The 23933-nt window shown below is 36.4% G+C and overlaps 1 protein-coding gene across 1 annotated transcript; it reads left to right on the top strand.

Moving 5' to 3' along the window:
• Nucleotides 1-1119: 1119 nt before the first annotated feature.
• Nucleotides 1120-22993, top strand: LOC121431609 (AN1-type zinc finger protein 4-like). The gene is made up of 9 exons (XM_041629175.1): nt 1120-1748; nt 4158-4233; nt 5461-5528; nt 7323-7512; nt 14873-15029; nt 15442-16296; nt 17802-17853; nt 18481-18607; nt 19202-22993. The coding sequence occupies exons 1-9, from the start codon at nt 1583-1585 to the stop codon at nt 19335-19337; spliced, it is 1827 nt and encodes a 608-aa protein (XP_041485109.1). The 5' UTR covers nt 1120-1582; the 3' UTR covers nt 19338-22993.
• Nucleotides 22994-23933: the final 940 nt, after the last annotated feature.

Raw genomic sequence — 23933 nt, forward strand, 5'->3', positions numbered from 1 at the left:
TTTTTTTTTGGGGGGGGCAAAAGCTAACCTGCTCACCCCCCCCAAAGCCTTTATATGCTTCGTACAACCATTTTACCGACTTGTTATCAATCACTGACCATCTCACCACTCAAAAAAAGAAGGAATAATCAAGTGCAACTGAAATGGTCATAGCTTGGTCGGGTACCGAATCCCGCACATCATGTGTCGTGCTCTACACTCTAACAAAATGGACTGGTAAATAATTATTATTATCATTATTATTGTTCATTGTGGTGACCATTATCATAATTATTGTTATCATCATCATCACCATTATCTTCATCATCATCATCATCATCACCATCATCATCATCATCATCATCATCATCATCATCATCATCATCATCATCATCATCATCATCATCATCATCATCATCATCATCATCCCTCGTAGCCCTACGTCGACGTCAGAACTAGATTAATTCATTATAGACAATTACTCTGGTCAGGGGTGCCCCCGCCCCGAGCCCAGCTATTTTTGGCCCAGCTAAAATGCCGGCTAAAATGGAAAAACAACTGAAAAGAAAAAGAACCGTGGATGGACGCATGATATATTCTCGGGTATATTCTCCTTTTGATAAGGGAAATATACACAGGAACGCACAGTATATTTCAATTGAGGAAATTCAAATCAATTACCAGCAGATGAACAAAGAGTTTGATAAAAAATAAAAGAAAATAGGAATAATAGTAATGAAAAAAAAAACATTACTCGATCTACTGTACTAGTAAGTACTAGAACTATAGGCACTGAAGGGAGAGATCAGTGGTACTGGGTCGTCATCTGGAACCGCGTTACCAAGTGACGTACGTCACTAATGAACTGAAGATATCGATCATTTGCTTTATTCTAAGATGTATTGTATTTTCAAAGATCATCATATTAGTGTTTTTGTTTGAATCAAATTTCGTATTAATTTGTTGAAATGGAATAAATAATTAATTTTCTTACTAAACCCTTAATTAAAAAACATAGTTTTTGCTAATATGTAATTAACATTGGATTTTTGTATCATTAGCATAGCGGGCCTATATTGTGTCCATTCAAGCATGCATAAACTAGTTGCTAATTTCAGAATATAGCGTCTGACCGACATCCTGCAGCATCAAACGTACACTTCATTCAGCACAGCGCTATAAAGATTGTAAAGGATTGCGTTTGTTTGTTGTGTGGACCTGACCTGCCCCGGGTTACAGCGGGAGCGTTCGCCGCCGCGGCGCGGCCGGCCGAGTTACGTGAGTTAAGTGCAGAGGCCGTCGACTTGCTAAAGGATTGATGACGACGGTCAATAAAAACTAATATTTTGCCGATTTGTGAGGCGAATAGCTGTGGAAAATAGAAAATTAACAAATAAGCGAGACGTCCTTTCCTCTTTTAATCTTGAAATATTTCAAAATGACGTGATTTTGCGAATATGAAGACATCCAGAAACTGCAGATTTTCGACTTGTCTGTCTTTTCAACTCCATGCCATGGTTTGACTTTGGACGAAATGGTCTCTATCAACTTTTGTGATTTATTTTGAGAAGAAGGGAAAGTGGCACGTTGTGGGTCTTTCCAAATGGAGGGAAACCTAAAGGAAGACACCATGGAATACATAGAATATCCTGAGTATGCAGATATTATGGAATTATTCATCGAGACGTTGACGGGAACTGTGTTCGAACTGCGAGTATCGCCATTCGAAACTGTGATTTCAGTCAAGGCTAAAATACAGAGATTGGAAGGTGTGCATGAGATTTAGGCCTAGTATAACCTAAATCATTTTTATTTTACATTTTGCTAGATTCAAATTATTATAAAGTAGGATGAGGGTAGTCTTGAGGACGCAATGATGATGTTTTTTGATATGCTGTCATATATGGTTGGAACTACCCCTTATCGACCACCTAATCTTCTAAGCATCGTATCTGCGAAAATATTCATCAATTTTACCCAGTTTTCGTCTCATTTGTGCAGAAAATTAAGCAGATCAGATTCCCATGTTTCGCACGGCGATTCCGATTCGATCCGCGTTTATATCGACGAACAACGAATACGACGATTTTACATTTGCTCATTTGCACCCATCTTTTGAAACCGACCACCCGCGATACACTAAGTTTACGGCCGATTCTTGTCGCGGTGGCGAAGAATTTTAACTCTTCCAAATCAGTTCTATGATGTCAACATGCTAAATGATCGTCTCACTACTTCCATTGCGAGCTCCGGTACATGATTCGACGATTGACGACGGAAATTTGTTCTAAAGCCGTTTCCTATCGGATTTCTTGGTTTTTCAGCGGGGTTTGGGTCTGGTCAATACAATTTTGATTAATTCTACTCAATTTATACTTTTTGTTGCTTCCTTTTTTCTCGTAAAATCGATTTTTACCGTTTCTATGGACACTGCGCCTACTCTCCCGCGCGTATCGTTTGTAATACGCAGTAATTTTAACGCGCGCAAGGTGGTCGGTTTCAAAAGAGGTGGTCGATATGTGGTAGTCTCACCATACTTCTTCATCATTGACGTCTTCGGTCTTGACACTGTTCCCATACATGTAGTGTCTTAAGCGAAGGACAATAACAAAGATGGATTTCCCTAGGAAATCCATCTTTTCATAACATGAGCGCTCAAAAAACGTTTATTTATTAATTCTACGCCTAATGCGTAGGAAGGTTTTAAAAAATGTTAAATAAAAATGTTTAAAAAAAGAGAAGATTTCTTACCTAGCTGATGCCGCGTAGACCCCTCGATCCACATGTAAACAATGGAAATACAATAGCGTCGACCCTTGAACCGCTTATGTATGACGTACTTCCAGCTAACGACGCCGTTTTAGGCCTACGTAATAAATTTTAATATTTGTAAAATAATTTTTATCTATTAATGGTTTTTTGAAAACGGCTCATGTTATGAAAAGATGGATTTCCCTAGGAAATCCATCTTTGTTATTGTCCTTCGCTTAAGACACTATGGGAACAGTGTCAAGACGTCAATGATGAAGAAGTATATGACAGCATATCAAAAAACATCATCATTGCGTCCTCAAGACTAGGATGGGGGGGGGGTCGGGTGTCCGGACACTTATATTTTTGAAGCCTTTTTTTTTTTCTTTTTGGATTACACTAATTTATGAAGTCAATAGTTGTAATCCTCTTTTATTTTGTTCTCTATAATATTTCCTAATAGTTTGTAGTAAAAATTGATGAAATTTCCCTTGTAAATTTTTCCAAATGACTTTCGAAAAATTTACAAGCGATCAGTGATCATATTTTTTACGATTTTGATATTGTCATTTGATCACTGTGCCCAGAGCTAGACAAGGCAGGCTATGCCACTGTGGAGAAGATCGTAGTCCAGAAGGGAATTCCCTTCATATTTAACATTAAAACTAGTGGTTCATATATAGACCAAAATGTTACTAAATTGCATACCTTTATGCACCTAATGCATATAAAGGTATGATAGTTTCCATATTCCAAATTAAGAAAAATTAGAGATTTCTTACCAGACCAATGTCAAGTATCTACATGTATATTGTAAACACTGCGATACGATAGGCTTGACCCTTGAACCCGCTCCGATATGACGTACACGTACGTAGCTTCACGCTTCGATGAGCTGTATTACCAAGTGCCGTTTTGAAGAAAAATTCATAGATTAAAAATGTTTTTTATTAAATAATAAAATTTAAATATTGATTGTAAATAATTATTATTAGAATACATGTCATGCCCAGTTCCATCATGAATGTGCATCTTGGAGGAAAAAGTAGGTATGGTGCTGGAAGTGCCCTATAAATATTTGGTGCCTGCAAAAAATGTGGTCTTCAAATCAAACCTATTAACATTATTTAATGCATACTGTACATGTAGCTTTACTACATGTATTTCATCAACTTCTCATTGCCATTCATAATCATAGGCATTATTTCTTCAAAAGCTGCACCATAGAAATAAAGTTTGTAACAAAAAAAGTATATTGAATGAATCATGGAGAATCATGAATGATTTTTGCAACTTGATTGTACAGTACACAATGTGTCTATTGACAAATGACTTTTTTTCTTTAATTATTATTTGAAAGGTAACTCCATACTGAACATAAAAAATGTGAATTCAATTGATAAAAACAAACTTTGTATTACTTGCAGGTATCCCCATCTCCCAGCAACATCTCATTTGGAGATCTGTAGAGCTTGAGGACGACTACTGTTTACAAGACTATGGGTAAGGTTACATAGAGTAGGAGTCTGGAACAGTGGAGGATCAGGGATTTTTTTCATGTAGGAGAGGGGTCCTACAGTTTGAAGGTCAAGTCCACCCCAGGAAAATATTTGATAGAGAAAATTCAAACTAGCATATCAAAATCGGATCTTGTAAAATAAGAAAGTTGTGAATTTTCAAAGTTTTGCTTATTTTTCACACAAAAGTGATTGCATAACTCAGTGACATGCACATGAGAGAGTATATGATATCCCTCACTATTTCTTTTGTTTTTTTATTGCTTGAATTATACAATATTTCATTTTTTACAGAATTGACAAAAAGGACCAACTTGACTGAACCATATAGTATTAAACTATGCTAATTTCATATGTTCATGGAGGAAATAATCGTCGTTTCACTTGACAATTACGAGAAAATTAGAATATTTCATACAATAAAGTACATGAGAAATAGTGAGTGGATGACATCAGTATTCATCATTTGCATATCAACCAGGATTTGCATGGAACTGTTTTGTGAAATCAAATGTAACTTTAAAATGTCATAACTTATTTTACATCCGATTTTGATGAAATTTTCAGTGTTGTGCTTGTTTGATTTTTCTCTTTTCATTCAAATCACCATTTTGTTGGGGTGGACTTGTCAATTTGCTACTTGTCAGCAAAATTCATACTTTTTTACCATCGTGGATTCACCACTGAGTCACATATCACAAGAATTTGAATTTGAATAATCATTAAAATGCATACACTGTAGGCCTTCATAAGTATAGGCCTACATGTACATGTGCATGGCAGATGGAAACATGCACATTAATTACGGTATGCATTGGGTTTGAAGTTGTGAACCCCTTATTGCCATGGACATGTAGAAGTTGTTACCAAGCTGTTCGGGTGTTTTGGTTAATGCTCTCCATTTGAAGCCAAATAACTCAATGAAAAATATTTCTATTGATTGTTTTCTGTTATTTGAAGTATGTCATCTCTAATTTGAAGAATTGGCACCAACCACAATTATATTGGAACGATACAAGCTTTTTAACCTGTTTTTTTATACATGTATCTTAACAAATTTTGAGGGTCCTGTCACATTTACTAGCCTGAAATGAACACTACATTACCCATATTTCTTTTGATGCACAAAACATGAGGGCATATCCTTTTTTTTTTTGCATTTCATGGTATCTTCTGTAAATGACTTACTGTTCTTTCTTCCTTAAAAAAATAGAATTCCACCATCTGCATCTCTGAAGTTAGTCTTGGCAATGAGAGGAGGTCCGATCAATACGCGGAGAAGTGAGTTTGTCTATTTTTATTTTGTAATGACTTATCAACTTTCAAGCCTTTTGCCCACTCTTGAAAGTGAGACAACAGTGTTTTTTTTTGGGGGGGGGGGCATTATCATTTTCTTTAAGATAGAAAACCATCCAGTGTTGATTTAAAGTACTGTGATTTATTTCCTTTTCCTTCACCTTCTGTACATGTACAATGTCAGAAAATGAAATGTGATTAATAAAAACCATTATAATGACTTCTATGTACAGTGCCAGTACAAGGTTTACTGTATGTCAGAAAATAAAATGTGTTTTAATAAAGCCATCATAAGGAGGACGTCTATGTCATATGCATAGAAGACCGTATGTACAGGCACTATAACCAGGTTATTGTTAATAACTGGTTTTAAAGAAAGATAATGTATGTGCAGGAAACCCGCTTGCCCGATTGCCCGGGGCAAGTGAAAATGACGTGCGGGCAAGCACCTCTCAAAGTCAATTGCCCGATCGGGCAAGTGGTTGTTGCGTCTTTTTTTTCTGTACCGTACCTCGTTTTCCAATCATCCAAAATCCACACTCAAAATCATGAATACTAGCCTTAAAAAATAGGAGTAGCGCCGTTTCAAATTCCGAAATTGCGTTATTTTTTCTGTACCACGTATTTCCATACATGGTACGGTGTGGTACCAGGTATGAAAAAAATCAACGCAATGGCCGGGAAACAGTTGAATGTAGTATAGGGGTCCATTATGACTACCACCATGTGCAATTTCTAATGCACATTTTCCACCTTCCGATATCACAATTCTGTGATAAAATAATTAGAACTACACAGGAAATAAATCACAGTCTAGTAACTTCGCATTGGTGAGTTGTCATGTCATTCGGCTTTGCTTTTCAAAACGGCCTATTAACATCCAAAATAACTTGCCGTATTTGTTAATTATAACTTAAAATTCATTTGTTTCCCTTTTTGAGGGGATGAGGTAAATATCAGACAATAAATCATCAAACAAAGCTCCATCTATTTTACAAGGCCGGCGGGAGGCTCACACACGTGCGCATACTAGCTAGCCAGTCTGAGCTCTGTCTCTCTGCCAGAGCTCTGGGGGACAATTCGCTCAGTAAAGGCCACAATGATGGTGATTTTCTGTTTCAGACAGAGTTTACATTTCGGGTATATTATTCAAAACTTCCAATAAAGTTTGATGATTTCTTCATTGTCATGTATATTTAAGTTATTAATGAATACATTCTCACCAAATTTAGACTCCCCCATAGAGAAATGCAATTTTCCTAGAAGTCTGCGTTTTCAAAGAACTTCAGGAAAAGTTAGGGTATGTGGGCCTTTATTACACGGCTGAGTACAGGTTATTGTACTGGAATAGGCGAAGTAGAAATTAGATATTGAATTCATTTATATCAAATTTCAACTCACAGTCACACCCACACAAACACACGCGCGCGCACGCACACACACACACCCAAGATTCTAAGCATAGTGAAAAAAATACTAAAGAATCATACAATATTAAACAATGTTACTAATAATTCATTAATAAGTGAACAGGTATTATTTAAAAAATTGGGCAAGCAGTTTTTTCTATCGGGCAAGCAAATTTTTTCATCACTTGCCCTGTTGGGCAAGTGACGAAAAAATTTTTTGTAGAGGCCTGGAGTATGTGTATTAGTTAGATCTATAGAAAGAGAGAGAGAGGGGGGGTGGTGATCTGAAAGATAAACATTTTTTTTAACATGTACATGTATTTATAGAAGTATGAAACTAAAAGTGATTATTTCATTTTTTCTTTGACAGTTCCAATGGAGGATCCAGCAATCCGTGAGATGGCAGAATACATGGAGGCAAATAAGGAGGAGATATGGGAGAAGCTACCTGGGAATCGCCAGGTCACGCTCCTTGTCTTCCGGGAAGGAGACCAACTCAATTTCTTTCGAGTTGTTGATAGGGGAGACGGGACACTGACCCCCCTCTCCGAATCATTAAGGTGAGGATGTTAAGGGTTTCTGAGTGCATGGTGATTGTATAATGTGCAATCAACAGAGTGGAAGAAGAAATGGTTTTGAACACCATGTTTTTAATTGTGTAAAACTTCAAAGGAGGAATTGTTTTCAAGGTATTATTTCATTGAGTTCAGCTCGAGCCTTAGGGATGCTTTATTGTATATGTGGTGCTGTTGCAATGATGAGACACCCTATTTTTGCTGGCAATTGCCATTCATGCCCAAATTTCTATAATATGCCAATCTAAACAATTTAACATACTTATTTTATTTGATTTCTTTAAAGTGCTCACCCCCTCCCCTCGGTTAGAAACATGTATACAGAATGTAATGCATGTACAGTGTATGCTATTTTCTTTTTACGCAAACCTCATGCGCAGAAATGTGCATATACAATGTTTCACTTTCTTGTCCCTTATTCTGTAATTTCATTTCGTTCATGTGCATGTTCATTTTAAAGAAAGCAACAACAGAGTAAATGCCCTTTAAAGGTAAATGCTAGTTTTGGTAACGATATCAAAATGAGTTCGTACAGAATCCAATGAAATGACCACTAAAGTGTCTGTTTGTATAAATAAAACGCATGTGCCAAAGGATTCTGGAAGAAATTGTGTAATTGCTGAGAAATCAGCAAATAAGCACGGGATTCGGGTAGGGCGTCGGGCCCGACGCCCTTAGCAATAATTATACATTGTCCCACGTGCGCTTATCTGTGTAGGGTATTTTCGGTGTGAACATTTTTCAGCGTAGATTTCAAGATTTCACAAAGTCCAGTTAATGTAACTGTACCAGATCTAGATCCTCGATGATATACTGGCAATTAAGCCTTGTTTTACAGACTTTCTCATGAAATCAGTGTTAACTGCAACTACTGGAATTTCTCTTTAAACAGGCATATTATGAACACCTGTCATAATGTGAAAGCTACATGTACAGTACATAGATTCCAAATGTGCATTGCATATTTTGATTGAGTCAGAAACCTTGTTACAGATATGACTTGTATTCCAGCTTGTTGCCTCATATGACCATCTGTTTACCTGGGACATGTCTGAACACTTTCTGGGAATCCATTTACCGGTACAGGTATTGTACATGTAGTCTGTGTACATGTACATGTACCAGGAGAAGTGGAAGATCCCAGCCAGTATGCGTGTAACAGCCTAACAGTGTCCTGATTCAAATTCACAATTTCTGAAACAAGTTTACTATCAGCAAGTCAAATTGAATGTTTTTAATATTACCGTTTATAGCTTTAAACTGCTATTTCAAACAAATTTGACTACGTACATGTACATGTACTCAACTGAGGGTTTTCAAAGAAAAAAACACGCCCTTGAACTGTATACTGTACATGCTTCTGTCCAAGGTATCCTTGAAGCTAATGTTTCTTATTTTACTTTGAACAATTAAAAAATGGAATTTCTATACCTGTCCTTCAGTACATGTAGATCTTTTTTTTAAATCATGAAGGCATTTTGTGTATCAAAAGGGAGGGGTAAGGCTAGGATTTTATTGATTTGCTACATGTACATGTAGTCATTGACTCGTTTTCATTACAAAATTGATCATACATGTACATGTAGGTCCATGTACAATATGTTCAATTATTCATGTATAAACTATGATTAAGAACTTCTCATTCTTTCACTCACTACATGTACATTATACTGTGAAGTATTACAGGGATTTTTTTCAGCACTGAACATCTTTACATATAGGTTCATGCACAAGATTTCTAAACATTCTGTCAGGGCGTGGGTCTTTGCAACAAGTTGACAAGGATCCATTTTATTCAAGTCAGAACTGTGCTATAATTATGAGTGAAACTGAAAGGATAACCAAAGATATCAATTTAGATTTAACTTACACTTTATAGCCTTTGTTGGCTCAACCTCAAAATGTCTTGAACAGGTACATGGCGTACATGTACATGAACTCATTGAACTTGTATTCATTGCACACGTTGACGTTAAACATTGTTTTTGGACATGCACAATGTACAGTGTATCATGTACATAATTTGCAGACATATACCATGGTCACATTTGCTCTACGGCGGCCGTACGGCGAGTCGACAACAGCCGTTTCAACATTTTTTGTACCAACTACATATAGGTGGTTTGAATTGAAATTAATAAAACGGCTGTTGTCGACTTGCCGTACATGTAGATCAAATGTGACCAAGATATTACAGTAATGGATATTACACTACCAGTCACAACTCTTTGAATCACTACATTGTATTACATGTACCTGTTAAAACCAGAGAATAATATATTCAGTCCTCTGAATCTATTGTTCTCTGGTTTTAACAGGCAACAGTGAGTCAAAGAATTGTGATTAGTGCTTTACATATTATGTCACTGAACATTGCAGATGATGGTTTATGTCAGTGCATGTGATAACCGATTGCAAATGGGCACAGTGATTTGCTACATGTACATGTACATTGTAGTAGCAATCTGTCTGCCCTGGCTGCATGTCACAAATTGAAGTAAGAATACTACAGTACACTGTTGATCTTTGAACAAAAGTGGTAAAATTTCAATCAAACTATAAGTGTCAAAGTTTGCATTTTGACTTTAAACATGCTATTTTCTATCATTAAAGGTCAAGTCCACCTCAGAAAAATGTTAATTTAAATCAATAGAGAAAAATCAGACAAGCACAAGGCTGAAAATTTCACCAAAATCGGATGTAAAATAAGAAAGTTACGACATTTCAAAATTCCGCTTATTTTCAACAAAATATTAGTTATATGAATGAGCCAGTTACATCCAAATGAGAGAGTCAATGACGTCAATCACTCACTATTTCTTTTGTTTTTTATTGTTTGAATTATACAATATTTCAATTTTTACGAATTTGATGATTAGGACCTCATTGCCTGAAGCACAAAATGTTAAAATAATGGAATTCCACGTGTTCAGGGAGGAATGAAACTTCATTTCACATGACAATGACGAGAAAATAAAAATATTTCTTATTTCATATAATAAAATACAAAAGAAATAGTGAGTGAGTGATGTCATCAACTCTCTCATTTGGATGTAACTGGCTCGTTCATATAACTATTTTGTTGAAAATAGGCGAAATTTTAAAATGCCATAACTTTCTTATTTTACATCCGATTTTGATGAAATTTTCAGTGTTATGCTTGTTGAATTTTTCTCTTTTTATTCAAATCAAGTTTTTGTTGGGGTGGACTTGTCCTTTAAGGAAATACATGACATTTCAAGTAAGATCAACAAGGATGCTTAGATTGCCGGGGGGGGGGGGGGCACCTACATTGACGAGTGGATACCATGCGCGAACAAAAAACACATAATAGGGATGTATTTTTCAAGATACATGTAGGGCACATTACATACATAGTGTACATGTAATAAGGGTGTCAAAAACACTAAAATAATGAAAAAAGGGTATCTATTTTCGTTAAGAAAGTTACATTGTACGTGTTTTGGGTCAAATTTGCGAGGGTATAAAAAATAAAGACTAAAATGTTTACATGTATAAAGGATGTACTTTTTGCCCCAAGAGTCAACACTACGTGTTTAGAGTTCGATTTGCGTGAGTAGGGCTGTACTTAACCCAATGATGTAGGAAAAGGTGTAAAGCCGACGTCCCTAACATAACAATTGAATTATCACTGTACTTGTTTAGGGGTTCAATTCAGGGAATACTTGCCAATAGTATCGTTTGTTTCCAATACTTACGGGTAGGGTTTCACATGCCAATACTTGTTAAGGGGTGCATTTTCAGAATATGGAAAATACATGTACGTGTTTAGGGTGCTTTTCGAGTCCGTATGGTATCCACTCGTCGATGGAAGTGCCCCCCCCCCCCCCCCCCCGGGTTAGATTGTACATATAGGCCTACATGTACATGTATGTGGACTGAACCATAAACAAGTAGTATTAAATAATGTTATTTCCACATGTTCAGGGAGGAATTAATCGTTGTTTCACTTGACAATGAGAAAATTAGAATACATGTATTTCATATAATGAAATACACTGTACAAAAGAAATAGTGAGTGGATGATGTTATATCAGTTGCCCTCATTTCCATACCAACCTCTCTCTCTCTTGTATCCTTCCTCCGTTAAAGGGGAATGAAACCTTTAAAACAAGTAGGCTTGTGTTGAAACAGAAAAATCAAAGAACAAGAACAAAGAAAGTTTGAGAAAAATCAGACAAATAATGAGAAAGTTATGAGCAGTTGAATATTGCAATCACTAATACCATGGAGATTCATTGGCAATGCATCAAGGATATGTGATGTCACATGTGAACAACTTTCCCTTTGATGGACTAAAAAATACCCCCAAAATGTATCTTTTCTTTTTCTTACATACAAACTCTTTGTCCATGATGTATTCTTTAAAAATCTGTATTAAATGCTCTCCTATAGAGAGAACACATGATCTTTTGATAGATGTCATAAAAGAGGCAGTTTAAGTGAAATACGTACTAAAGTAATGGGGAGAGTTGTTCACAAGTGACATCACAGTCACACATCTTTGTCGCATTGCCAATGTGAGGATCTCCATAGCATAGCATATTAGTGATCGCCATATTCAAATTCACATTACTTTCACATTATTTGTCCGATTCTTAAACATTCGTTGATCTGTTTCTTTGTTTTTTATGTTTTTACACATGCTATCTTTTTCCAAAGGTTTCATTCTCCTTTAAGGTCAGAGATCGCTGGTATCAGTAGAGATGAATGAACCAGGATAACTATTTTGTGAAATTAATCAGAACTTTGAAATGTCATTTTGATGAACTTTAAAATGTCATTTTGATGAACTTTAAAATGTCATTTTGATGAACTTTAAAATGTCATTTTGATGAACTTTTCAGTGTTACACTAGTTGGATTTTTCTCTTTTTATTCAAATTAATTTTTTTTTGAGGTGGACTTGTCCTTTATTAAAATACACCCTCACTCAAGTGCACATACATGTACAGTACAGGTCTGTAACCTGGTAATAGCATCCACATGTTGAAATGAACATGTCAATATTCATTACCACACTATACTCTATGGATGGAATCCCTACCCCAGTGTTTTGTTGACCGAGTGTTCCCTATTGACCACTCACTTCTCATAATAGACAGGTTTATAGACTCCCCAGCCATTGTGTGTGGGGGCACTACACAATAGCCACCACAGTCCGCTTGTCAATAGGTCCATGAGACAACACTAGCAGTGGTTACTAGGGGGTTTCCAATATATACAATGGAGTCTACAATGGACTCCTTGCCGAGCTTGTATCTTGGCTTCGATCCCACTCATCAAGATTTCTGTATGGGTGGGGGTTCATACCATCAAGATAAGAATGTGTATTTTGCTTTAAGATATAACCATAAGTATGAACTGTAAAGTGTTAAAAAGACTTGGCCCCTTTTACAGTTCCACTGGTTCTCATCAATGTGTGCATTTGCATTAAAATGTTTTGGGGATAAACCTGCATGTATTGAAAACTCTTTGCAACATCATACAGTACATGGATTGTGTAGATTTCATTCGATCAACATTCATGACTCCATATACGTACTTGTACAGTTCCCTTTTTCCCTTTTCTTATACATGTATGTACATATTCTCTTTTAGAAATTATGAGTTTTAATTGATTTTCCTCATTGTTTTCATCACTTCTTACATCATCTTATTTTTCATTGTCAACATCATTCTCATTTCATATCCTCCTTTAAAAATTTAAGTCTCTTCTGTCCTTTGCTGTGCTTGTGCTAAACTTATAAAAAAAAAAGTCCTTTGGAATGTACATGTACATCCACACCTGAATGACTGTAGACTTGAAACCATAGCCTTGGTATTATAAAGAAGTCCTTTAATACCCTAATGAAACCAATTAAATACTTCTTCATTTTTAGTATCCATCTGATCCATTCAGTCAAATCCTTTAAACAGGCTGGAATTTTCATAAAATCAATCGAGGTATAAAGAGAGTGTTGAAGTGTGAATTACATAAGCTTTCTGTTGTCAAGGACAGGTGTTAGATCAATAAAAATTTCTATAGCTCTATTCTAAAGCATTCACTCTCCTGCAGTGTTTTTAGGCTATGATTATCGTCAGTGAATGGAAAGAGTGATGCAGTTTTGATTTTCCCAGGCTAGTTTGGAGCAATCATGCCTTTGTTCGACGTTTTGATTAAATACTAAAATTTTAACATACATTTTAATACCTTGGTCACATTTGTTCTACGGTGGCTGTACGACGAGTCGAAAACGGTCGTTTTATTCATTTTTATTCAAACCACCTATATGTAGCTGGTACAAAAAAATGTTAAAACGGCTGTTTTCGACTCGCGGTACGGCCGCCGTAGAACAAATGTGACCAAGGTGTTAACCATTTACTGTAGCTACTATGGAGCTCCATGGTTTAAGAATCTATGTAAGCTTCAATAATTTAGTACATGTTATGTACATGTAGGGCCCTAAGGCTACAATATTTACTGGTATTACATAGTAGACAATATGCACAAAACACGTCTATTGTGTGTGATGATCTGGGATTTTGTAAATAATACAGTCTGTACATACATGTTGACATGTACTTCATGCAATTTAGATAAATTATTTTTGACATCATGTAGTATGTTGTCCATCCTGGACATATATAAGAACTTATATGGGCATGTGCTTCCTGAAGTTTGATATGCTGTTTCTTCAGTGATCAAGATCAAAACCAAGAGAAAGGAAACTAAATATCACTCACAAACCACCCCGAGAGTTTAAAGTATATTATGATTAGGATCCTGTTTATCGCCAGTTTTTGTCTCCTCATACATGTACATGTAGTAGATAAATCCTCGGCTCACAGGGGAAGGGGGGGGGGGCTGATGCAGTGCAGTCACCCTATCAGATAATATACATGTACTGTATACATAAAGTTTTATTTAGGGCCTAGAACTATAAAGATTGGGGATCTCTTTGGACAGTGCTGGCAACCATTGCTGAAACTACCAGTAGGCTATGTGTACTTCCATAGTATTAGTAGGGGATGTATGCATTGTAGTGCTGAAGTAGTCCTGTCTGCCTGAGACTGTATGACACTGGCACAGCATGTGTACACATAAAATCTACATGATACAAAGTTTTAAAGTGCTACTGTCTTGTTTATATATGACCTTGTTCATCATGCACATTGGAATTGAATAAAGTACTTTAAGTTTATTGCACAACTTACCATCCATCTCACGCGAAAAAAATTGGTCTACTTGCATTAATTTATGAATCATTCTAAAAATGTAATTACAAGTAATGCCCATCCTTATTTAAATCCCCCTACGGTTTTTTGTCTTCCTTTGACTACAGTGGTGCTTCTGTTTGTAATGTTGGTGAGGAGGAGGAAGAAGAGAAGAAGAATCCTCCACCAGCTGAAGATCAGACTGTCACAGAGGAGAATGACCTCACTATGGGAAAGATGAAACTCCTTAGGGCCAAGATGGAAAATTTATCCGTTGGCAAAAAGGTAGATTCGAATTTTTGAGCCCATTTTTTCTTCAAAATTGTATGTTTCCCACTATGAAGTGTTTATACCAGATCAACAAATGTAGCATGGTTTGAAACAGAAAAGGTTCAATTTGTTTAAAACTCTCGATTCAATCAGAGCATTTTGACATATTTTGCCTTTGTGATTTTTTTTTTATCCTTGTGACATAGAGTAGTTTCTGGATTATATGATGATCAGCATTTTCATTTGATTTCATATATATTTGGAACCAAAGGTTACTGATGTCATTTGTTAAGATATGAAAAAGGGATTTTTATAGCAGTTTTGATATCCATTGAAATACAAACGGATTCAGTGTATTTATTCCAGAGTTTGTGTTTTATATTCACAGTAGTTTTATGCTTTTTTTTTTACTTCTTTTTTTTGCTAGAAAACAACAAAGACATCAAGACCACCAAGTAGCAGTAGACCAAAGAGTTCAGGACTGAGGAGAAACTTCTCAGCTAAGAAGGGTAGCCAATCACTCAGCAAGACAAGCCCTCTTCCTCCAGTTGGAACAACAATACTTCCACCTGTAGGGGGCGCTGTAGTTTCTACAGGCAACAGCAATGACAAGTTGCCAACGCCGAGGACACCTCGTATTGGATCATCCGCTAATGGCCTGGGCATGAGGACAAGGACAAAGCCTGAAATTGTTCCCCAAGCGAGGGCAGCAGACATTACACAAATTGGTGCTACGACCAACCCCGTGGCTATGTCGGCGTCGGCCGGCATGAGCAGTCGGAGCAAGAGCCGAACATTGAGACTCAGTAGTAGCAAGGAAAGCAGGCATAGCCCCATACCACCGCCGTCGTCCCAACGAGCCCTTGAAAACCTGACTGGTGCCAAGTTGCACCACTCGTTCCGCAATCGAACTAATGCATACCCGCACCCCCCTTCCACTCAGAGTACCTTCATCCAGGAGTTCAGGCCAACCACCTCGTCCAATCTTGCCGAAGCCCAGGTCGCGTCCGACGCCAGTCGTGTCCCGGAACGCATGAACCTCAAGACCGCAGATGCCCGTATGGTTACCCAACTCGTAAATCAAGCTAATCGGGAAGGCAAGATAAACAATATTGTGAGGTCAGGACACCGTGAGAGCTCGCATACAGGGAAACGAAGTGGACATTCAAGAGTTACTTCAGGGGGCATGACACTATCTCATGCTCTTAATTCCAGCAATGGACTAACAAATGCCATTAGTGAAGACAGGATAAGAACTCCAGATGCCAGGAAAACTCTTATTGTAAGTTCACTAGGCCTTGAGGAAGTATGAGAAGAAATTAGGAAACGTATCCCATTTTACCTTTCTTAAAGAAACCATGATTACTTTTTCAGTTATAAGCTGCCTTATTATCCATGAAGGTGTTCTGTATTTGTTTGTATAGAGCCGATCTGCTGCAATGAGAGAAGTATTGAGTAAACATTAATGCTAATCTTCATTAATAGTCAAACCTTTGGAATGATTTATCGGTATTTATTGCATCACTGCCTCTTATCCTGAGAAGTTGTAATGTTAAGAGTTGAGTTTTCAAATCTATGTAATTGGGAGTTATTGCCATGAGAATAGCAGGAACAATAAACACAGATGGTAATTTGAAAACTGGAAATTAGTAAAATGAAAAATCCAAACAATGCATGTGTTCTATCATTGGTGATTACACCGTAGCTCGCATTACATTATTATTGTGGATTTAGTGTCTCATGATATCTCACTTTGAATTTTGAAAATATGGAACTGACCAGTGTTCAGGAATGAATAGAGACAGTGGCAGAGACACTTGTGTCCAGAATCACCATAGACCAAGACATTGGCCTTTGATAAGAGACAGTGACCAGGACGGTATCGCTCAAGACACTCGATATGAAACCACCAGTTGTTTATGCACATATATCCCTTCCGTGTTCTCAATCAATCACATGATTGCAATCGTAGTTTCCAAATTTATTTCCTGGTTTCACTCATTTTATCATTATATCATTATCATCATCATTATGACCATCATCATCGTCATCACCATCATCATCATAATCATCATCGTAATCATCATGATTATCATCAATATCATCAACATCATCATCACCACCATCAACATCATCACCATCATCATCACCATATTTTATTTGATCATATCTTAACCATGGCATTACCACCACATCCACCACACTACCGAAAGATTGAAGTTAAGCAGTGAGCCGAGTTCATCAAAATCGAGATCTTCAGTGTCTCGCTGACGTTTGACTGAGTACGACATAAGACTAGGACATAGGCAACCAAGACCGAAATGAGACATGAGACACACAATGACAGTCGAGAGACATGTCTTGGGACACCCAACTGTGGAACCGCTGGAATTTAATTACTTATACGTTACTTATATATGATCTGTATATTCTTCAGATATACATTTCCAATGGGGGCTGTTTCACAAAGAATTTAGTGTGACTTCGACTCATGCGTAGATACCAACTTGCATTAACGCACAATCTAATCGATAGATATGCATGTCCAGCATGATCTGACCAATGAGGTATTGCATTATGAACGCCTAGCTTAGCCGGGTAATATAGGAGCGCCTTGAGCACCTAACAAGGTGGATATGTGCGCAATATAAATACCCTATATTATTATTATTTTATATCACTTGATACAATGTATACGGAGAAGAATTCACTGAATATTACATTATGCATGAGATTATTCATTCTGCTATTTGTTTTAATTACATTGTTCTTTTTATTTGATTACAGTCTGCTCACAGTATACGAGGGAGGTTATCTGGCAGTAAGGAAGGCAGGTTATGTAAGTATTTCTTATATTAAAGTACTTGATAGTTTGATATATTATAATTTGAAATGTCATTAGGCTTGAAGCTAAATTGAAGATTGATTACTCTTTATTTGTGATTAGGAAATAAGATGGTAGCAGTAGATTATTTTGTATAAATGGTTCCAAGAATTGCATTATCTGTGTTCACTCTTAGTATCATACGCTCATTTCTACGTTCTCTTATCAATACAAATTATTCATAAATTCTATTTTCTTGACACACCTTACCGTTACATATCCATCTAATTGCATATGATACTGTGTCAGTGCAATTCATTCATGAACTCTATGTTTCTGTACACACAGCTGCTCATTTTCCAAGTCTCTTGTCAGTACAAACAGTTATTGAATAGTGAATTTTTCTTAGTTACCCTGGACTGTAGTAACATCTCTATCTGGTTTGGATGAGACCTTGTGCCAGTTCGAACTATTCTTGAACTCTAGTTTCTTTGCTCACCATGCTGTAAACCAACACCTCCAGTAACGCACATGTATCTAAATTTCCTTTGATCTTATAATAGGAATGTCTTTCTATTCCTTCTATCTCTTGTCCGTACACACGATTCAGGAATTGTCTATTTTTCTTTGTTCACCCTGTAGTAACATCTCCAGCTCATCGTCTGCCTCCGGTGACCAAGCCACCTGTCAGCTCCACAAAGAAGAAGGCGAGTAAGAGATGCTTTCTCTGCAACAAGAAGACTGGCCTTGCCACCAGTTACTCATGCAGGTAAGACAGGTCTCTTCCATTACACGAAGACCCTGTAACGTGAAGCTCAGCAATTGATCACAGGGCTGATTTCTACGATTGATTGCATTGGTTTTTGTGTATGATCGATCGCAAAGACAACCCCACGATCAATCACAAAGCTTTATGTTACAGGGCCCTATGGTCGTTTCATAATGCTGTTTGTAAGTTATGAATAACTGTTAAGAATGATGGGTGACCCTTTGCTGTGCTCATCTCATTGAGACACCCCAAATATTCCCTATTTATCAACAGGGTTGAACTTTCTATAATACTCATTTAATCACTACATATGACAAACTTTGCTCCAAAATCCTTATTTGTACCAAGAATTTGAATATGAAAAGATCAAATTTCCCCTTGAGCTGGTTGGAATACTTCCCACTCAAGAAAGGATCACCAGTCTTGTATAATTAATAAACAGTTCCATGAATTATTCATAATCTATTGATAAATCCAGTTATTCAAATCTTCTTGCCTGATGTACATTTGCTCCAGCCTAGACAAAACTTATTTTCTACTCAAGCTTTGAATAATCGCTGTCTTTTTTTTACTCTTCCTACTTCCTATTTACAGGTGTGGCCATAATTTCTGTGCCAGTCATCGCTACGCGGAAGCCCACAACTGCGGCTATGATTACAAAACAGAAGGAAGGAAACTCCTGGAACAGAGCAATCCCCTCGTCAGTGCACCAAAACTACCCAAGATTTAACATTACGTCTCCTATATTCAAAATGTGTCACATATTATTACGTTACTGCATATAAGAAAATGTTTCAGAAGGGAGATTATGTAAGGTAAAATAATATATTCATAGTAGACAGGAACAACATCGATGATTTTAAGAGTCATTTATTAATCAGAAAGAGGATTAGATGGAATCAGCATTGATTTTGCACAGAGTGCATCCAGAGTGTTAGGATTAATTATAATTCGGATAAAGTGTGTTCATACTCGCATCAGAAACGTTCAACACAAAGAGCTTTAATCTTTGCACTAATGTACATACCACTATTATCATAACACATTGATATTTGTGTACCTACCTTTTGAGCAAAGCCACTCGGACTCAATATATTATACTTCTTAACCTTCTATCCTGATTCCTATTCTAAGGACTTGATGGATTGATTCAAAGCATGCTATTTATCATACTCATGGAGTAGATTGAAAAGTACTACCATTGTATCAGTTTACCTCTTAAATTAATTATCCAGGTTGTGACTGATCGTCCAAACTTTACTCTGTGTACCCAAAGCTTTAGTTGAACAAAAGTACGCAACATATATAACCATTCTGAATTTATTATACATGTAGAGGAATGTCTTGTACTTCATTAGAACTCATTTTGAGGAGGAAAAAAGCAACTACACAATGAGTTCTTTATTTTTGAAAGAAAACATTTGAAAACTTCACTATGATTGATGTCGGGGCTTAAATTTTGAATGCTGCAAATATAAGCTTTTACAGGAGTATTCATACTGCTGAATACTATGTAAGTTGTTTTTAAAAAATCAATGATTATAACTTTTACCACACGAGAAACAGTTGACTAATAATTGTCATGTGGTTTAGAATGCATATAACTTTGTTAAAGATAACATGCAGAAGCTAACTAAAAAGGAAAAAGTGCAAACATATTATCTTATTGACAACAACCTAAATCTTTCCATAAGAATGGGTCTAAATTACTTGTTTGTATGAAAGAATTGCAAAATATGAATGTCAAAATAACTGCAACTGCTGTGTACTGTACTTCATGAGGTTTTGCGTATTTGGTGGTTGTTTTTGTGTTTGCCATTGTTGTGGTTGAAAAGGTAGTTCTTTGAAACACAGTGTCACTAAAGATATAGACAAAAATATTCATTCCAGTATGGTTCAATAGACTGTTGAGCAGAGCTTACTGTTTATAACACTACCACATGGTACATGCTAAAAGCTAATGGACAAGAATTAAGTGTTTGGAATCATCGTTTGGAAGTTCCCAAGTCATACTTTTATTCTGTCTGAGAAGTTAGCCAATAAGCAGGGGAGTGTTGTCATGAAGTCAATATTCTGTGATTTTCACTGACTGATTTTGTTCTCAGCCAATCAGGTGTGAGTATTTTAGTAGCTTATAACAACTGTCAGTGAAAGATCACCGAGTATATGTTGCATGAAATGCTCCCCAGTTCATTTCCCCTTCTTTAATCCAGTATATCGCATAGAGGCAGTATATGAATACAATCATTTTTTTTAAGGATTCTGTTTTGTTACATGTACTTATCTAATATTTAACATATCCACAAAGATTCACAACAGCTGTATAGCTTTCCTTTATTATTTGTGGTAGTTACTGGAAGTGAAAATCATTCTTAATTACCATCATTGCTTTCCAAATTATGAAATATGAAATTAATTACTGTATTAAAAAACAATGTTGCATATATTCCTTTGATAAACTACAGATTTGTTTGCAAGATGTTTGTGCCAAATAGTAGTACTCATTTACACAAACAAGCCGTATTTGATTATTTGAAACACTTAAGTGAAATATAAGTCAATTTCAATTATTGCCCTGAAATAAAGCCTTCAGTCTTACCTGATGATATTTTTATTACTATTCTTTTTCTACCAATATTTCCTAATCTTGTCTTCAAGGAATGCTCCTATATTTACAGAATTGAAGGAATTTTAAGAACATGCATTTAAAGAAATGTTGGAAATCTACCAAATAGAACCATTTTCAGCATTTCTGATTCACTCAGAGGAAATCTTTGAAAAGATTTCCAGGTTCTCTACATCTATTTTGTGTAAATTGTATTTTTCTGTTCACTCATGGTTTCAATAATTGATATATCAAGATAACATGTACAGGTAGAATGCTTGTTCTGTTCCAGTAAAATACCAGCTTTTCACCCTTTTTATAATTCATCTCTTGCTTGCTGATCGTCAAAACGTAAGATGTGCCTTTCTTTGAATTTGTTGTGAATATTTCCCTTCAAAGCTGTGGTTAATGAATATTTTGTTAAATCTGTACCCTTTAAGCAACTGTTGCATCTAGTATGAATATTCCATGAGTTATTGAATTTCCCCCATAGATCGCTGTTTCAGTAGAACTATTGAACTCTTAAATTAATGTGTTGAAAATTGAAATAGCCCAGCTAGGCAGCATGAGAAAAAAAATGCTAAGTAGAACGTAATGCAAATTATTATTTTTTTCTTAGTGTTTTTCAAAGTGAATTAGTCAAAAACACAAAGAAATGATAGAATACCCTAAGTAGGGCTGTGAATCGTCTTGTCTCTCTCAATCTTCCATTCTTCTTGTCTCCCTCATGTTCTTGTCTTTTTGTTTAAAGTACCTCTATAGTAAAGGAAAGTTGTGAAAACACATAGTACTCTAAAGAAATATTTGTATTTAATCTTGATGTCCAGTCGTTGCAGCTTCAATTGTATCATAGACCATGCCATTTGTGGAAAGCTGCTGGGGGGATTCTGTAAACAAGAGAAGTGATTTTCTATTATAGTTGTAACCATCATCCATTGTAATAAGAATATTTGGTGATGTTTTAGATGGAGCATTTACACGCATTGTTTGACATACAATTTAAAGTACCAAAGGTATAAGCACAGGGGCCCGTTGCAGAAAGAGTTGCAATAAATCGCAACTCTAAAAATCATGCGCAACTTGATTTTCAACCAATCAACAGCGCGCATTTGGGACTTGCGTTTAATCGCAACTCTTTCTGCAACGGGCCCCAGGTCATGCATCCACTGTGTGGTGCATGGTGGTTGTGCATACCTTCCTTAGCTCAATACATGTATATCAGGCAGTGTGAACACTGCCTCTGCATAGCTATGAATTCCTAACACTGTTTATTGCTCACTCTTGATGCACAGAGGTGGTGCATCTTAGATTACTTATCACAGTCAATGGGAACAGACACATCAAGCAGTGCATAATCTCCTCATGATTGTATGTGTCAAGAATTTCTTTAATTAAACCCCCTCAATTTGAGGAGAAAAAAGGGATAAACATGAAAATCATAAGTGCAATATGAAAAGAAAATAAGTGTTTTTTTTCCTTGTAGGTTGGAATAATGTACTGATAATGATCAGTACAAGATATTAGCATGAGATGTGATGTACAATCATGTAATATAGAGAATTATTATTTCTATTTTTTTCTTCTCGTTAAAAGTCATTTTTCTCTTCAATGTACCATTTTTATATCAGGTGTGGATTTATTTTTTTTCTCCCAACTGTGTGGGATTACTTTAGCTCAGCTGAAAACACGAAAATAGTTTGTGACCATTTTTTGCCTTATGCATTTTCCTGGTTTTCAACTATGCAGACTATTAAAAGAAGTGGTGTGTCTTAAAAAACAGAGAATTTTGTGAATTGTATATTCATTATTGCTTGTCTGGAGGATTGTTAGTGTCTGATTAAAGAAACATGGAAGAGATGAAAGGTTGGAAAGGCTAGGAGTAAAGACTGAAAGACAGTCTTTAGAAAAAGTAGTTAAGATGAAAGAAAGCGAAAGAGGGCTAGAAATTGTAGTTACCAAGTGTGAAAGGCCTCTAAACAATCAAATCCTTCACACACAACCGACTCTCCATGATCGAACGTAGCTGGCGCTATACCACAACTCTGGCTCTAACTCTGGCACTCAGCAGTTATAAATACCCTGGTCACAATAAAAAAAAATAATTATAACAGTTATACGCAGCTACCACAGAAAGGATGACAGATGAAAACCATAAGGGAAGTTTCTAGATAGGGAGATGCAAGAATGAAGGCACTTTGAAAGAATAATACAGGGAATGAAATACTGGGAGATAGATGTGAAATGTGAATAATGAAATATTGAGGAATATAATCAATAGAAGAATAGAAAAATAATGGGAATTGGAAATGGTGAAATTGAAGACAGGTGAAAGGAAAAACATGGAGAAGAAATGTACAAATGTAATCAAGAGCTAGGCCTAGGAGCTTCAAACATTGCATGAATATAGAGGCAACACGACAGTGAAGGGCAGTGGCGTACCTAGGATTTTCTCCAGGGGGGGGGGGCAAAAAAAGGTCTTCAAGTTCAAAGGAGCGGGCCACGGAGTCAGTTGTGACTCGTCGCCATGTCGCATGGGTTGTGACGGGCAATATGCCCACCCCCGTACTAGGTACGCTATATAGTGGTGAAGGGGGGGGGGTGAAGACAAGATGAAAGGCTTGATCGACAAAGTTGGAATTAAGGAGAAACTGAGAAAAATGAAGAATTTATTCAATTCAACGGTTATTTCCGAATCACTGATCACACTTTGGCATCGTAATG

The sequence above is a fragment of the Lytechinus variegatus genome, chromosome 18, assembly GCF_018143015.1.
Source record: "Lytechinus variegatus isolate NC3 chromosome 18, Lvar_3.0, whole genome shotgun sequence".
Taxonomy (NCBI): Eukaryota; Metazoa; Echinodermata; class Echinoidea; order Temnopleuroida; family Toxopneustidae; genus Lytechinus; species Lytechinus variegatus.

Bases quoted from the DNA above. Each gene is read 5' to 3' on its own strand.
- LOC121431609 (XM_041629175.1), top strand. From the start codon at position 1,583: ATGGAGGGAAACCTAAAGGAAGACACCATGGAATACATAGAATATCCT. The intron at 1,749-4,157 runs GTGTGCATGAGA...TATTACTTGCAG, and splicing joins TAAAATACAGAGATTGGAAG to GTATCCCCATCTCCCAGCAA. The intron at 17,854-18,480 runs GTAAGTATTTCT...TTCACCCTGTAG, and splicing joins CAGTAAGGAAGGCAGGTTAT to TAACATCTCCAGCTCATCGT.